This window comes from Paroedura picta, chromosome 16, assembly GCF_049243985.1.
Source record: "Paroedura picta isolate Pp20150507F chromosome 16, Ppicta_v3.0, whole genome shotgun sequence".
NCBI classification, from domain to species: domain Eukaryota; kingdom Metazoa; phylum Chordata; class Lepidosauria; order Squamata; family Gekkonidae; genus Paroedura; species Paroedura picta.
The window spans coordinates 5843546-5861159 of record NC_135384.1 but is presented as its reverse complement, the minus strand read 5'-3'; the positions used below and the strand labels follow the sequence as shown (position 1 = coordinate 5861159).

Here is a 17614-nt window from a genome sequence, read left to right as displayed (position 1 = left end):
CAGTGGCTTATGCAATCGTGACTCTGTTTCGGATGTTAAGCCATTCATTTCTGGAGGATGCATGCAGGGGATGCATGCATTTCTGGAGGATGCAGCAAAAATTAATAATCCCCCCCCTCCCAGGCAGCCAGACAGCTTGAGTGAGCCATGCCCTGCCAACTCAAGGAGGAAAAAAATCCAGCTTTGCAAGGCAGGTAGCAATCTGGTGAGTCAAGGGATGCCAAGCCATAAAGTAATCAAGGCCAAGGAGCAATACATGAAAGGCCTGTTGACGTCATCCAGCAAATACCAGTCTGGCAGACCGGACTGGTCCACTGCAGGCTGCAGGGGAATGCTGTATTTGAATGCTCCCCCCCCCCAAAAAAAAAACCCCACATCTACCTGCAAGAAAACACGACTCTATCAAGTTTGGTGCCCGTCTATTTATTTCAGAACTGGTTTTGTACTTTCAGTAGCATATAAAAACCAACTCCTCCTCCTCCTCCTTCTGGGGGCTTTCAATATGGACAATTGCCCCCTTATAGTCTGAAATGGCCCACTCCACCCCCACTCTGCCAGCCCTCTCCTTTTGGCTGGGTGTGTAGATCTGGCCTTTGACCTGAGATTTTTTTGTGGGGGGAAGAGAGCCTTGCCTCGGTTTGTCCTCCGGGGCCTGAGGCAGGGTATATTTTTATGCCATGCTGAATTGCAGACTGAGACACCCTCATCCCGGCCTCGTGACTCAAGAGCATTGGTCCCTTCCAGACAGATGTTCCAGAGCTCGCTTCCTCCCATGCCTGTGGGGTCCTTCCATAGGTAAAGTTACAAGCAACCGAAAGGGGAGAGGCGGAAGATGTGCCCAGGGGCAGACAGCTGAGATGCCAAGGTCCTTTTGCATAGTTCCAAGGCACAGGCTTCACTGTTGGAGGCCTGAGGGATTTGGTGCAGAAATTCAGCTCCTGGACTGAATTCCTCAGCTGGGCCTAAAACCCAGCCGGTGGGGTGTGGGGCGGCAGCCCCAGGGGAAATGCCGCTTCCTCTTACTCTCTGCCTCACCAGGAGGCGACCGAGTGTGAAGAGGAAAATTGGGAGGGAGGTGGGTGAAGGGGGATGATCAAAGGTTTCGGGGAAGCAGGTTAATTTCCTTTGCGAAGGAAGCCAGGTTAATTAGGCTGCAGGGAAGAGAGACTTGGAGGGAGGGGCTGGCTTGGTGACAGGCCAGCCCACACCCCCATCCCACCCCCAGCTGCAGAGGGTATCCAGGTGTCCCGGCTTCACTTTACCTTAAACAACAATTATTTCCTGAGAAAATATCTTGTGTGGCATTCATTCATTCATTCATTTGTTTGTTTGTTTATGGATTTTTACAGCTGCCTTTCCCAAATACTTACTCGGGGCATTTTACAACACAACAAATACATTAAAACATTAATCATAAAACAATAACAATGATAATACAGGAATTCCCAATTAGCAGCGTGGTCTACTTGAGATATTAAATCCCTTTGGTCTTATTCGTTCCATGGGGGATCTCTTCTGGGGTTCTGTGGTAGGAGGGCCAGTAAGGTGTTGTACAGTAGATCAGGGGTAGTCATAACCTGTGGTCCTCCAGATGTTCATGGACTACAATTTCCATGAGCCCCTGCCAGCGTTTGCTGGCAGGGGCTCATGGGAATTGTAGTCCATGAACATCTGGAGGACCACAGGTTGACTACCCCTGCAGTAGATCATCCAGGAGCTCATTTCCACCAGGCTGGGGTCAGGACCAAAAAGGCCGTGGCCCTGGGGCCAGGACCAAAAAGGCCCTGGTACATCTTGGGCGCCAGGGAACACCAGCCGGTTGGAACTGGCAGAGTGCAACACTGGGGGGGGGGGGGGAATAGTCAGCCAGGACTTAAAGGTTAATACCAAAACCTTGAACCAGATCTGGAATTCAGTCTGGAGCCAATGCAGCTGCCTGAGCGCAGCCTGGATGTTGGCTTTTGGTGCTGGGCCGAACCTCACATGGGTGCTTGCTATCAACTTTGCCCCTCCTCCCCACTAGGCCAGCTCCCCCATTCTAGGAAGGCAGGATTCTCACCCTTTCCCTTTCTCTTTCGCCCTACAGATCCCTCTCCCCCAATGCTTCTGGGTTACGCTGTGGATTTACCCAGCTGGAGGGCAGAGAGAGAGAGAGAGAGAGAGAGAGAGAGAGAAGTAAGGCAGGAAGAGGGGGAGGGAGGGGGAGCTGCTATATAGGGGGCAGGCTGCTGCCGGAGGCATCACTGAGATATTTAGCCCTGTCGAGATGCTGCTGCTGCTGCTGCCTCCGGAGATCTTAGCTTATCTTGTTCTCTGGAGCATCCCCCGGACCACAGCGGGTTCGCCCAGCGGCCTCAAGATCAGCAGGGGGGTGGTGAGTTTAAGACTCAGGGAAAGAAATGCGCTTGGGGTGGATGGGAGGTTGGACCCACTGATTCAGGCTAAAGGGGTTTGGAAGCCGGGACTCCTGAGTTTCTTGGGAAAGGAGAGAAGATCTAGGGTTAGGAAAGGGAGGGAGGGAGGAGCTGGGATAGTGGGGTTCTCTAGCAGAAAAACTGGGGATCAAGGGGGGTGAGTCAGAGCCAGGAGCCCCTGAGTGAGAATTGGGGTGCAAGGGAGTAAAAGAAGTGGACAGGAAAGCTGGACCAGTCAGAGACTCCTGGAGGGACAGAGGGAAGCCTGGTAGGTTGTAATAATCCCAGTTTCTCTGGTAGCAGAAGGCTTATAGCAACTATCTTTTGTTTCTTTCCCCAAAAGGATGTCAGAGAGGGGAATTGATCTGTCTCCATGGGGGTTTCGTGTTACAAACCGCCTGCAGTTGGGAAAGAATTGATCCCTTTAACGCCTGCTTCCTCCCTCCTCCCCCACTCCTTCACCTAGAGATAAATTGCCTCTTCCTCCTACTTTTCCATCAGATCCCACCCCCCACCCCCCAGGTTATACCCAAGGAAACAAATATCTTCCCATTCTGCTTCTCCGTTCCCTCCAGAGGAGAGCGGAGGGATCCGGTCCTTGTGATTTATAATTGGATAGCTTTTGTGCTACTTTCTAGCTGCTTTTTTGAATCCTCTGAGGCCTGGGGAGAAATCTATTTATTTGGGGCAAATTTGTCTGAATACAAGGGTCAAATCTGGTGTGTGATGGTGTGTGTGTGTGGGTTGTCATTTGGCTTTGATGTATATGCAGATGTGTATTCTCTGTCTTGATTCATGAAGAAGCTTGATTCATGTCGGTCGCCGTGTTGGTCTGAAGTAGCAGAGCAAAATGGGAGTCCAGTGGCTCCTTTGAGAACCCAAAACGTTTTATTCAAGGTGTGAGGTTTCGTGTGCATGCACATCGTCTGAGGAAGTGTGTGTGTGCACACCAAAGCTCACACCTTGAATTAAACTTTATTGAAGGTGCTACTGGACTCCAATTTTGTTCTAAGAAGCATAGTTAGTGCCCAAGATTTTGTTTAAGAGATTTTTAGGCTGCCCCTCTCCAAGATGGTCGTGGGGCAGCTCCCATCAGGATATAAAAACAGCCTAACACAAACCTTTAAAAACAACACTTAACATGACTGTAGTCACCCTGTCTCAAACACCACCTAAATGGCACCTGCCGAACTAGGAATACCAATAATGACGGGTATAGCCTGGCTTCAGATGGGGGCTCATGATCTAAGTGCGGAATAAGCAGGGGCCCCAATATCATCGGTTAGAGGTGCAATCCTGGGCTCAACCAAATGCCTGGTAGAACAGATCCTTTTTGCAGGCCTGATAGCTCCAAACTTTGATAGCTCCTTGCATCTCTGTAAGTTTTTCCGCAGTGATCACGTAGCACCCGTCATGCCAGATGCCGGCTCCTTGATAAATCCAATTCATAAAGGCAAGGATGGTTATCTGCAGCTGAAAGAGAGCGTTCCCTTTCTTCGAATTGGTTTCTGTTCCCCAGCGGCTACATTTTTCTCTTTGCCCTGCCAGGGTCCTTGAACAAGACCCCACCCTCCCACCCCCACCCCCGCAACAAGTCAAGCGATGCTCTTCCTCAAACCAACTTTCCAAGAAGTGGACTTGCAGGCACCTTTCTATGCTGAGAGACACTCAAAGGTACCACCTCAGGATTTTAGTGTAATCCAAAAAGGATGTCTGAGACCAAAACCGATGGAATAATTTATGAAGGTGAGATGGAGTAAAAAAAAAAAAAAAAAAAACAGATCGGATCAACATTCTTTATACACACTTTCAGCTTCTAAAGAACACTCCCATCAGGTAAATATCTAACCCGATGAAGCGTTCTGGAGAACTCTTAAGATTGCTCAGTCAGGGGATAAGAGTAGCGGACTCTAATCTGAAGAACCGGGTTTGATTCCCCACTTCTCCTCCACATAAAGCTTGCTGGGGCCTTGGGCCAGTCGCAGTTCTGTCAATCACAGCTCTCCCTACACTTACCCTACAAGGAGCCTTCCCCAGGGGCTGCCCTCTCGCATCAGCATTCAGAAACCCACCTTCTATAATACGCAGCTTGGCTCACTTGCTTAAGCCATCTGCTGCTGTGCAGCAAGCAAGCAACTAAATTTTGCGGCTCACCTTCTTGCCGCTTGCGGTCAGAGTAAATGGATGGGCGTACTCTGACCCCCCTCCATTTTCATGGCTCCTTTTCTCCATCCGCATCAATTCCCTCTTTCCAGTAACAGACTGACCGGCTCTTTCAAAGTCATTTTCAGTGAGACGGAATGCAATGAATATTTCAGAGTGGTCCTGGCATGTTTAAAAAGTCCTTTATGATAAAAGATTGATAAAACACTGGCAGGGAAACTATTCTGTCCTCCCGGCATTTGGCTTCCTGTGCCCCCCCCTCCGTTGGGGGTGGGGGGAAGAATCCTCTCAACTATAGACCTCAAGGTCTAGCCGGACAACTCTCTCTCAGAGCAGAAGATTTTTTGTTATTCCTGTCATTCTTCCTCTGGAAAATAATTTCCACTCGCATCTTTTGGCCTTTCTAAAATAGATGGGTGCTCATCCTGCCCACGCATTGGGAACAGCAGAAGGGTGTGAACTTGTATAATACACACACACACACACACACACACACACATATATATATATATATATAGGACTGAGGGAGAACGACCATCCCGGAAACGGAGGCAAAGAGGGTTGTTGTGGGGAGGTCATGGGGGTCCAGAGAAAGCAGGGGGCGGCTCTTGGATTCCACTGATGCCTCCAAGGGCTGGAACAAAGGAGGCTTTGAACATGGTAAGGGGCTGCAATGAACTGGGCCTCCCCTTGAGAGGATGTTGCTGGGAGCTTTCCCCTTCGAGCTGAGGCTCGCAACATGGCCTCCACTGTAGCCCAGGGGTAGTCAAACTGCGGCCCTCCAGATGTCCATGGACTACAATTCCCTTGAGCCCCTGCCAGCAAATGCTGGCAGGGGCTCATGGAAATTGTAGTCCATGGACATCTGGAGGGCCGCAGTTTGACTACCCCTGCGTAGCCCCACCAGGGGCATATGAAGTCATAGAATCCTAGAGTTGGAAGGGGCCACACGGGCCAGGAGAGATGAACTAAAACAGTTCCGCAGGGCCTGCAAAATGAAGCTCTTCCACCAAGATTTTGGTTGGGGCTGACGAAACAGTACCACCAATCAGAGCCCAGAGATCCCCCCACCACCAACAACTGCATCCTGTCAAACTGCAGCGCTGGAAAACACAAAGCAGCGAGCTGCAAAATCAGAAAGTTACAATTAAACGTTAAATGTTAAACGTTCTGTTGTTATGAGCTTTACTGTTAGAAATATTACATGTTCTCAATTATGATATAATGTTATAATGGTTACGTTCTATGTATTATATCATGCATTTCACTGGGTCGCGATGGGTCAGACACGGCTTCGCACCTAACAACAGCATGAATTTCACTGTAAACGGCCCTGAGCCGCAGGGGAGGGTGGTATATAAATGTAATAAATATAACTAAAATCTAGTCTAACCTCCTGCTCAATGCAGGATCAGCCTAAAGCATCCAGGATAAGTATCTGTCCAGCTGCTGCTTGAAGACTGACAGTGAATTTCCCCCCTGATATCTAGCCAGTATCATTCTCGGTGTAGTTTAAACCCATTCCTTTGGGTCCTGTCCTCTGCTGCCAACAGGAACCTCTCCCTGCCCTCCTCTAAGTGACAACCTTTCAAATGCTTGAAAAGAGCCATCCCCATCCCCTCTCAACCTCCTCTCCCCTGGGCTGGACATTCCCACATCCCTCAGACATTCCTCCTAGGGCTTGGTCCCCAGGCCCTGGATCATTCTCGTCACCCTCCTCTGAACCATCTCAATTTTCTCCATATCCAGTTTTCTCCAAGTGAGGCCTCCAGAACTGCACACAGGACTCCAGATGGGGTCTGACCAATGCGGGATCAGCCTGGGAGCTCTCTGTCCAATTGCTGCACGAAAGACCAGGAATGACCTTTGTGTGTGTGTGTGTGAGAACAGATTGTGTTATGGCAGGAAATCATCAGGTTTACCCTGACTAAAAGCTTCAGCAATCCAGGAAAGGAAAATTACATTTCGGCCACGCCCCATCACGCCTTGCGAAGTGAACTTCTAACTAAGGCATGGTTCGTCGTATTGTTATACCATACTGCCTTCACTGGAAAATCCCTCGCAATGTCCCAGGGAATAGAATCAGGCTGGCAGAGAGTCAGTGTGACTGCTTTGACTATGCCCAGGGAGTTTTATGGCCGAACCCAATTCTCCCCAGTCATAACCCAGCTCTCTGATTGCTATACCGTGCCGCCTGCCAGCTTGGTGTAATGGTAAGGAGGGGCAGCCTCTAATCTGGAGAACTGAGTTTGACTCCCCGCTCCTTCTCTAGATGCAGCCCTCTGGGTGACCTTGAGCCAAACCCTATTCTCTCAGAGCTCTCTCAGCCTCACCCACCTCACAGGGTGGCTGTTGGGGGGAGAGGAAAGGGAAGGCAAATGTAAGCCCCTTTGAGACTCCTTTGGGTAGTAAAAAGCAGGGTAGGCAAAGCTGCTCTTCTCTTCCCACCAGCAAGTAGACAGGCCAGCCTCCAGTTAGGCCCTCGTCTCCAGACTTCAGAGATCAATTCCCCTGGAGAAAATAGATAAGTTGAAGAAAATAGATGTGTTGAACTCTAGCACTGTCCCTCCCTGAGATCCCTTTCCTCCCCACGCACCAGCCCCAAATCTCCAGGAGTTTCCCTCCCATCCCACGTCAGTGCCAGGAAGCGGGTGGATCAAGATGCTAAAACCACTCTGAAGCCAACAGGCCCTGCACAACTAGGCCTGGGCAGAGGCAAGGCCAAAATCACTGTGGGGTCTCCACACCCATTGTCAGCATCACCGCAGCACCATTTCGAACCCAGTGACCTCTTGGGGCACTGCTAGTAGCTGCCTGGTCTGGGCCACCAATGGTCCCTGGGCTACCAGAAAATTTCCCAAAAAATTCAAGGTCTGGCCTGCGCCTGCTGGGAAACTGCTGGTCTTGTTCTGGTTTTGTTTTGTTTTTTAATTATCTTGGCAGAAAACACTTATATTTGCACAGCTGGGGGTTGGGGGTGGCTGGAAGAAGTCTGAATCTATGGGCTCTCCTTCCTCTTTTTCTTCATTCCATGTCCTGTTTTGCACATCAGATTTCTATGCTGATTTTGCTTTCTGACACTAGCTGTGTGATCCTAAACAGAGTTACACCCTCCTAAGTCCATGAAAGCCCCAGAAAAGTATAAATTCTGCTTAGGATCACAGTAGAAAACTTTTTTCCCCCTGCTGTTTGTTTCTGTCGGTTTTTTGCTGCTGTTTTTATTGCTTGTTGTGTTGCTCTGGGTGGATGTTCTGGCGAGAGTTTTTATTGTATTCATCTGGAATGACACTGTCTCCTACCGGTAGGCCACCTCAGGAATTATAATCGAAAAGAGCAGGAGGCAAGTGTTTTAAATAGATAAATGTTATAAGATTTGCTGCAACTTGGGCTCCAAATTGCTTCCGGATGGCTCCGTTCTCTTGCAGTGCTTCCTTGCCCGTGTAACGGTTAGACTTCCTCTCGAAAGCAGGTGATTTTGAGCTCCGTTTCCTATTTTTGTGGGGTTTGTTTGCATATGTGGTATTTCACCCTTGCCAGGCTAGTGAGTCACCCCTCTTCTGTTTGTGGTTTTTGTGGGGAACACCTTATTTGTGTGTATGGTTGCCCTAGCATGCAAACCGACCTTCAGAGTCTTGGCTTTGTAGATCTAGCTTTTTCAGCCTTCACAAAGGACCCTGTTTCAGCTCAGTTACATGTTCCTCTTTCCCCTCACACATCACCGCAAAATAACTGAAAAACCTGCAAAACTCGAAAGGGACACTGGCATTCCCCTGTACAAGAAGGCTGGGAGACAAATACAGTAGAAATACTTCCCTCTACAAATACATGCCCATGTTTTCTCTCCTCTGTGATCACAAAAGTAATACATGTTCATGTATTACCTTGCTTATGGAGTATGGCCCATTCTACATGGCATGGCAAGGCGGGACCATCAGGTGATAGATGCTCCTGTTTCTGCCTCCTCCATCGCTCCAACCTGTATTCAGGGACCACAGCCCTTAAAGGTCTTTCTTCCTTCATTCCCCACACGATCATTAAACGCAGCATGGCCAGGCCCCCGTGTTTCAGAAGCACTGCTACAGGGGGTGCCAGCTCTGAATTGGCAAATACCCAGAGATTTGAAGAAGAAGAAGGAGAAGAAGAGTTGGTTCTTATATGCCGCTTTTCCCTACCCAAAGGAGGCTCAAAGCGGCTTACAGTCACCTTCCCTTTCCTCTCCCCACAACAGACACCCTGTGGGGTGGGTGAGGCTGAGAGAGCCCTGATATCACTGCTCAGTCATAACAGTTTTATCAGTGCTGTGGTGAGCCCAAGGTCACCCAGCTGGTTGCTTGTGGGGGAGCGCAGAATTGAACCTGGCATGCCAGATTAGAAGTCCGCACTCCTAACCACTACACCAAACTGGCTCTCTTTGGGGGATGGAAACTTGGAAAGGTAGGGTTTGCGGAGGAGAGAGACCTCAGCAGGATGTTACCCCGGCCAAGCTGTCATTGTCTCTAGGCGACTGATTTCTGTGGCCTGGCAACCAGCTGTAATTCCAGGAGGTCTTGAGGCCCCACCTGGAAGTTGGCAACCTTACGGAGATGTTTGGAATTCTGGTACAGGGTGGTGGGCCAGGGGTGGTCACCTTAGATATCCCCCTCCTTGCCACTGAAATAAAGATATTTTTTCTCTTTCCTTTCAGACTCCTTGCACCTTGAGTAATTTCATGACAGGGCAGAAACTAGGGAGATTAAATTACCCTCATTTCCCTACTGAGGAAAACAGCTCCTCTCGAATGTCTCCTCCTTCTGTGGCCGTCGAAGGCTCAGATCCCCTGCCAGTGTGTGCGGGTCCATCTTCTCGCTAACAAACCCACTGACGCTTATGTTCTGACAGGAATGGCTGACCCGCTATGGCTACCTTCCCCCGCCAGACCCCATGGCCGCCCGTCTCCAAACACAGGAAGAACTGGCGGACGCGATCCGAACCATGCAAAGATTTGCAGGACTGCCTCAGACCGGGAACCTGGGTATGCTCGTCCGAAGGGGTCGCTGGGTAGCCATGTTCTCTGAGGGAAGCGACGGGGAAGTAGATGGGTTAGGTCATTCAGATACAGTAGAGCCACATTTTTTTCCTGCATCCGACAGAATATTTGTGAAGCCGTAATCATGAAGGAACTAGCTTCCCTTTTAAGCGTTTCAGATTGCTGGCTCTACCCCTGAACTGGTGGCAGTTCTGGTTAGGATTTGGGTGGGAAGGACGTCCAAGGAAGTCCAGGGTGTGCTTCTCTAGGTTAGAAAACCCTTCGGAGGACTTGATGGCCCCTTTGCACTACCAAGAACTGAGTTTGGTTCTTGGCCCTTATGAGCTCAAAAACACACACAGTGGGTTATGATTAAAACCAGGGAAGGTTATTGAAGGTTTGAAAATTCCTAATTCATAGCTTTTAACGTCCAGTGGGCATGCAAGGGGCCTCGATTTGAACATAGATGTTGCTTTACCACCCTGGTAACTGAAAGATGTTTTGCAAACATATTTTATGTATATCTGTGTGTTTTAAAACAATTGAACGTGCTTAATATTGACCTGTTTAGGTCAAAATGCGTTAGGTCCTTGGATGGGAGGCTAAAACTAACTCAATGTGTGACCCATCGAAACAGTGTCACTCCCTGCTGTTTCTATTGTTTTTAAATACTTTTATATATTCGAGCTCCATAAATACACCCTACAAAAGGTGTGGTTTTCTTTGCCTTTTTAGGTTCTCTGCTCCCCAGGTCCCACCTGGAGGCTGGCATCCCTAATTTTAGCCACTTTATTGTGCACTCAACCTACCTTCAGAAGGCCCTACCCCTTCCCCAGAAACAGCGGTTCATCCGGCCAGGTGTGGGAAGAGGCCGAAATAGCTTGGATCAGGGGTAGTCAAACTGCGGCCCTCCAGATGTCCATGGACTACAATTCCCAGGAGTTGTTGCTGGCAGGGGCTCCTGGGAATTGTAGTCCATGGACATCTGGAGGGCCGTAGTTTGACTACCCCTGGCTTGGATGCTCAGTTCCCCCGATCAGTCTCTGAGTTTCATCTCCTTTGCAGACTCACAGACGTTGGAAATGATGAACCGGCCTCGTTGCTCCCTTCCAGACATCATTGGGACTTCAGAGCTGATGCGTCGTCGGCGCAGGAGAAGGCGTTATGCTCTCAGCGACACTGTCTGGAAAAAAAAGGACCTGACCTGGCGGTAAGTCAGCCCTATCCGCCCCCTTCATCCAGTGAGTAAAGGTCAGGGGGATAAAGCCGTGAGCTGTCTCCTTGCTCTAAATCAGGGGTAGTCAACCTGTGGTCCTCCAGATGTTCACGGACTACAATTCCCATGAGCCCCTGCCAGCGAACGCTGGCAGGGGCTCATGGGAATTGTAGTCTGTGAACATCTGGAGGACCACAGGTTGACTACCCCTGCTCTAAATGTTTCCCAATCTTTTGGCTTTCCTAACATCAGTTTTTCTCTTGGTACATTGTGTCCTCCTGTGGTTGACATCCTCCTCATTGCGCTGAATTTCCTAGCCTTTCAATATTTTCTTTTTTATTCAGATTCCTGTTTTCCCTTACAGTAACCGGCTGATCTCATTCTGTTGCATTTCCCATCTTATTGGTCCGATGATTTTCCTCATCGTGTCAAAACGCTCTTATACAATATTGTCACTAATGCCCTTCATCTCCGTTATTCCAGCTTGGTGTAGTTCTTAGGAGTGCAGACTTCTAATAGGGCGAGCTGGGTGTGATTCCCTGCTCCCCCACATGTAGCCAGCTGGGTGACCTTGGGCTCACCAGAACACTGATAAAGCTGTTCTGACCGAGCAGTGATATCAGGGCCCTCTCAGCCCCCACCTCCTCTCACAGGGTGTCTGTTATGGGGAGAGAATATGGAAGGCAAACGTAGGCCGCTTTGAGACTCCTTCGGGTAGAGAAAAGCAGCATATAAGAACAAACTCTTCTTCTTCAGTAATATCAGGGCTCCCTCAGCCTCACCCACCTCACAGGGTGTCTGTTGTGGGGAGAGGAAGGGAAGGCGACTGTAAGCCGCTTTGAGACTCCTTCTGGAAGAGAAAAACGGCATATAAGAACCAACTCTTCTTCTTCTTCCTTCTTTTGGTTGCAGCATTCGTTCCTTCCCCCTCGCCTCCAACTTGCCCCACGACCACATCCGGAACCTTCTTTTCTACGCTTTTCGGGCCTGGAGCAACAACTCAGCCTTGACTTTTCGGGAGGTGCACTCTGAAGATGCGGACATCCTGGTGGACTTCAGCCGCTCCTACCACGAAGACGGGTACCCCTTTGACGGACCCGGGGGCACCCTGGCCCACGCCTTCTTCCCTGGGGAACACCCCATTTCTGGCGACACACATTTTGATGATGAAGAGACGTGGATCTATGACCCAGAGAATGTAGCACCAGGTTTGCTCAGAGCCACAGAACGTCTCTGGGGGAGCACAGCGGGCTTGGGGAAGAAAGGAGCCACAGGTAACATTTTCTCTCTCTCTCTCTCTCTCTCCTGCGGTCAGGCAGGGGCACAGATCTCTTTGCCGTAGCTGTGCATGAGTTTGGTCATGCCTTGGGGCTGGCACACTCCTCGGCCCAGGAGTCTATCATGATCCCTTATTACCAAGGCCCTGTCGGACTACCCCACAAGTACCGGCTCCCTCTAGACGACGCCATGGGGATCGAACAACTCTATGGTGAGTGGTCCATGGACCCCCAGGAAAGAAGGGATTTTTGGTAGCTGCTGTTGGCACCTTCCTTCTTTCTCTCTGACATAGCCTTTTTTCCTCCTTCCCTCATTGGCAGCTTTGTTCCTCTGTCCTTCTTTTAATCCAGGCTTTCTACTTTCCTTTTTCATTATTCCATTTCTGTCTTCAGCAGTCAAAGCTTTTTCTGTCACAGAAACGGAAACAAAAAATAAAACACGTTGACCAGCCCAAGAGAAAGGGCCAGTCTTCATCTCGCTGGCTCTTTCAGTCTTCCACACAGACATATAGTATTACTGGTTTATTTCCTTCTGGGTTGGGTCAGGCTGGGCTGCTGTTTGTCTTTTGACATGCTCCTTCCCCTGCAGGGAAGCGCCACTTCGGTTCTCGCCCGGATAATGACAGCCCCGCATTACCAGTCCCTACGGTGCCCCTTATCCCTGACCTGCCGCCGTACAAGCCTACACAACAGTGAGTGTGGTCTTCCCTGTGTTAGGTGATCACTGTCCTAACTTGTCCCTCCCTTGATGCTTGCTGGGCCGACCGGCAGGTGATGAGCCGGAACTGGAGCATGATCCAGACCAGACCATTCCAAGCGAAGAAAGCTGATCCTGGACCAATTCATAGCGAATTGGTCCAGGATCAAAACATCTGGTTAAGCAGAGCTGGATTTGTGCACAAGCTCAGTTTAGGGCCGCAGATTACGAGGAGGCAGGTCTCAAAAGTATTGGGAGGGCTACGGTGATCATGTAGAGCAGGTTTTGTGAAACCCTGGAGTTTCTTGATGGCCCTAGAAGGGTTTCCTGAATGGTTGGGAGTTAATTTTTAATATATTTTTAAAATTTGTTCAACGTTGGGTGATATGACCATATAGGGTCCCACCTGGCCTCCCCAAATGGCCAATGATGGGCCTGGAGGAGGTGGGAAGGGGAGGGGCCCTAGTTGGGCATGTCCACAGCTCTGCTTCCCAACCATATTCTGCACCATCACACCACTTCTGGGGTTCTCGAAGCCCAGCTGGCAGAGTTCTTATGAGGAGGTCTGGAAAACAAAACTACGTCCCCATCCTGGTGTATAACTGGGGCTTGAGGACCCACGTGGGGGTTTCAGAGCTTCCTAGTGAACCAAAACAAGCCCTCCGCATTTTCTCCTCTTCCTTCCAGCACACACCCGCCAACACATGACCGCTGCAAGGCTCATTTCGATGCCATCGCCAACATCCGTGGAGAGATGTTCTTCTTCAAGCGTAAGAATCCTTTTCCCAGAAGGGTAGGCAACCCTAACCCTAACCCTAACCCAGACTTCATGGCCTGCTGGCAGCCTGTGGCAAGGGGGGACTCTAGGGCTGCCAGTCCCCCAGCCTGGGAATTTGGATCCTTCCCCCCACACACACCATTTCCAGACTCTCAGAAACCAAGGAAACCGACCAGGCACAGGGAGGAAAGGGACTACTTATCTTTGGTAATAATCTTTAGAAAGGTTTCAGAGTTGTGGGTTTAGAAGGGATGGGGCAGATGTTTGGGCTTCTTACCACATTAACGGCACCGCCCTCCTTTTCGCAGAAAAACATTTCTGGAGGATGCAGCCGAGCCGCAACCTGGTTTCTCTGGAGCCGGCGCAGACGCTGCGGTTCTGGAACGGTCTCCCACAGAACTTTGAGGCCATCAACGCCGTGTATGAACGCTTCAACGACAGCCAGATTGTCTTCTTCATAGGTGAGTGCAGCAGGGGGGTGGTGAGCGACGGGACTGGAGGCCCCTTTGGAAAGATGGAACAGCCTTTCTCAACTTTTTTGCCATTGAGGAACCCCTGAAACATTCTTCAGGCATCAAGAAACCCCAGAAGTGTCTCGATTGTGCCGAATATGGTTGGGAAGCAGAGCTGGGGACATGCCCACCTGAGTCCCCTTCCCCTTCCCCCTCCCTTCCATTGGCCATGGTGGGGATCGGCATGACCGTATACGGTCCTATCACCCGATAAATGTTTAACAAATTTATATATATATATATATATATATATATATATATATATATATATATATATATATATATATATATATATATATATAATTAATTTATATATATATATATATATATATATATATATATATATATATATATAAACTAATTAACTCCCACCCATTTGGGATACCCTTCATAAAACCCTGGTTGAGAAAGCCTAGCTTATCCCTTGAATAAAACTTCGTTGGCCTTAAAGGTGCCCCTGGATTCGAACTGTGTTCTGCTGCCTTAGAACAACATGGGTGCCCACCTGAACCCGTTCTTGACGTTAGCCATTTACGCCAGGGGTAGTCAACCTGTGGTCCTCCAGATGTCAATGGGCTACAATTCCCGTGAGCCCCTGCCAGCAAATGGACACCTGGAGGACCACAGGTGGACTACCCTTGATTTACGTGAGCCTGCTGCTAGGTTTTCTCCGAGATCTTTACTCAGCACTCTTTTTTTCAGGATCATACTATTGGGTTTTCCACGAGACTCGGGTAAATCCAGGCTACCCTCGCCCGGTCTCGGATCTTGGCCTTCCTCCTCACACCGTTGTGGGTGCCGTGTTTGTCTGGCCTCACAACGGCAAGACGTACCTCTTAGAAAACGACAGGTACTGGCGCTACGACGATAAGTTGGGAAACGTGGAAACCGGGTACCCGAAGTCTGTCAGTCTTTGGGAAGGGGTACCCACAGATCTGGACGACGTCACACGCTGGAATGACGGTAGGTTTGAGAAGGAACGTAGCCCCCGCAGAGAGTCTGGAACAAAGTTTCTTGCCTTTTGGTGGCATGCAGAATGAGATTATTTGCTCATGTCTCAAATCATTTATATCCCACCTTTCCTCGTGGTTCACTTAGAAGCAATTCTGGCCTCCCTGCTCACAACATCAGCCAAACTTTCACCATACTGATACGTGCAATGCCTGCCCACTAAGAAATTAGGAGAGTTGGTTTTTATACCCCGCGGGTCACTGCCCAAAGGAGTCTCAAAGCGGCTTACGGTTGCCTTCCCTTCCTCTCCCCTCAACAGACACCCTGCGAGGTAGGGAGGGCTGAGAGAGCTCTGAATGAACTGGTCTGTGAGACCAGCACCAACAGGACTGTGACTAGCCCAAGGTCACCCAGCTAGCTGCATGTGGACGAGTGGGAAACAGAACCCAGCTCACCAGATTAGAAGCCGCTGCTCTTAACCACTACACCAAGCTGGCTTTGAAATAATTTGGTTGTTAGGAGATATAGATTAGATAGATAGATAGATAGATAGATAGACAGACAGACAGACAGACAGACAGACAGACAGACAGACAGACAGACATAGATATAGATATAGATATAGATATAGATATAGATATATAGAGATAGAGATAGAGATAGAGATAGAGATAGAGATAGAGATAGAGATAGAGATAGAGATAGAGATATAATATATATATGTGTGTGTGTGTTATTATTACCGCTATTTATTGTTTTATATACATTATATTGTCATTATTATTATGTCCTCCTTTGCAGGCAACACGTATTTCTTCAAGGGGACCCAGTACTGGAGTTTTTCTGGCGGCAACGTGCAGTCAGACACCGGCTACCCCCGCTCGATTCCCCGGGACTGGATGTATTGCCAGGGGGCCCCCACGTCCTCCCCCCCAGCACCCCGGCACGGAACGGGTGGAGACAAGGGGATGTGCATCTGCCAGGGGTCCGCCGTGAAACTAGCCCCCCTCTCGGCTTGGATCCTGGCTTTGCTCTGGGTCCTGTGCTGACCCTTCACCAGCCTCCGAACCGATGCACTTTACATATTCAATTGAATTTCATAAACTGTGCACATACCTGCCACCCCACCGCCTTTTTATCAATTGTCAGAATTCTGCAAAGCCTGGAAAATGGAACTCTTTCGCCAGGTCTTTGGTTGAGGTTCGGACTGAATCACAGCCCGTCGAATTTATGGGAGTCTGCAGCTGAATTCATGATGGCACAACGTCCTCGGTTTTGAAACTGCGCTGCCAAAACTTCTGGGGTCAAGCGAGATCGAACTGCTTCCAGATGCCGGCGACTAATCCATTATCTCCTTCCCTCTCAACTCCATTTCCATTCCCGAGATGGAAAAAGCTGCGGCCCTGCCAGAAATCAATCAAACCCAGTGCCTGTGGCCATCGCTGCATTCAGAAACTCCATCCGCTAAAAGGCCATTAAGGAGTCTGACGTTCTGCCTACAGCTCAGGGAAGGATCACTTTGCACAGTGTGAGGAATGGGTGTGAGACAGTTTTGTGCGTGGGTCAGTTTTGCATTCAGCAAGGAATTCCGTGGCTGTGCTCCAGGGCACCAGGACGCGACACTTGGCTTGGGCCAGGGCCCCACAAATTGTGGAGAAAACAAGAAACAAACAAAAAAAAAACCCTTTCCAACCCTACAAGATTGCTGTGCTCAACGGATTTAATAATTTCTAGAACTCTGGGGAATGGTAGAGGACAGGAAGGCCTGGAGGATCATTGTCCATGGGGTCGCGATGCTTCGGACGTGATTTCGCAACTAACAACAACAGCAAAGAAAAATTCTGCAGTGCGGGGGGTAGGGGGATCAAAACTCCATCTTTTTGGCATCACTCACAGATATAAACCACTCTTCCCTGTTAGCTCTTTCCCACACATTTGGGATCTTAGGAAGAAGAAAAAGAAAGAGCATACTGAGGCATGATGAAGCCGAATCACACACCAGCTAGAAGGTCCTTGGGACAAGAGGCGGGGCTGAATGAGCTCTCCCTAACTGGCAGTCTTCAAGCAGTGGCTGGACAGCTCCTTCTCATGGATGCTTTTGGCTGATCCGGCATTGAGCAGGGGGTTGGACCAAAATGGCCTGTCTGGCCCCTTCCAACTCCATGATTCTATGGAGGTTTGGTTTTGCTATTAAGTAATATTCACCTGCAGCCTGAGAGGGTACAGCCTGAGGAAGTGTCTGAATTAGTGCGCTTGCACATGAAATCTTCAAATAAATCTTTGTTGGTCTTAAAGGTGCTACTGGACTCTGATTTTATTGTTCTCCTTTAATAAAATGTCATTGGTCTTAACAGTGGCCCTGGACTCACTTTGTTCAGCCTGAATCCAGGTTTTCCTCCTCAGGGAGCAGCAAGACATAGGCCGTCCTCCTTTTGAACCCAAGTCTTGCTAGTAATAAGGAGAGAAAACTTAGTGATTTGGTCTTGTTTACTTCTCCCTCACCTTCTTTCTAAGGACAGAACATTTCTGACTTGAGAAAAAAAAATCTTCAAACAACCCCTAAACCTTCCCTCCCTTTTAAGTGGGGTGTATATATCATGT

At 49.3% G+C, this 17614-nt stretch overlaps 1 protein-coding gene across 2 annotated transcripts; it reads left to right on the top strand.

Annotated features, from left to right (window-relative positions):
* The first annotated feature begins 745 nt into the window (after positions 1–745).
* Positions 746–17364, top strand: MMP25 (matrix metallopeptidase 25). 2 transcript variants are annotated; one of them, XM_077314587.1, is made up of 10 exons: positions 746–795; positions 9456–9588; positions 10648–10792; positions 11711–12006; positions 12114–12287; positions 12665–12767; positions 13460–13542; positions 13859–14011; positions 14765–15025; positions 15815–17364. In XM_077314587.1, the coding sequence occupies exons 2-10, from the start codon at positions 9498–9500 to the stop codon at positions 16060–16062; spliced, it is 1554 nt and encodes a 517-aa protein (XP_077170702.1). In that variant the 5' UTR covers positions 746–795; positions 9456–9497; the 3' UTR covers positions 16063–17364. The 2 variants fall into 2 exon arrangements, with proteins under 2 accessions (XP_077170702.1, XP_077170701.1); XM_077314586.1 differs by lacking the exon at positions 746–795 and adding an exon at positions 2257–2374.
* The last annotated feature ends 250 nt before the right edge of the window (positions 17365–17614 follow it).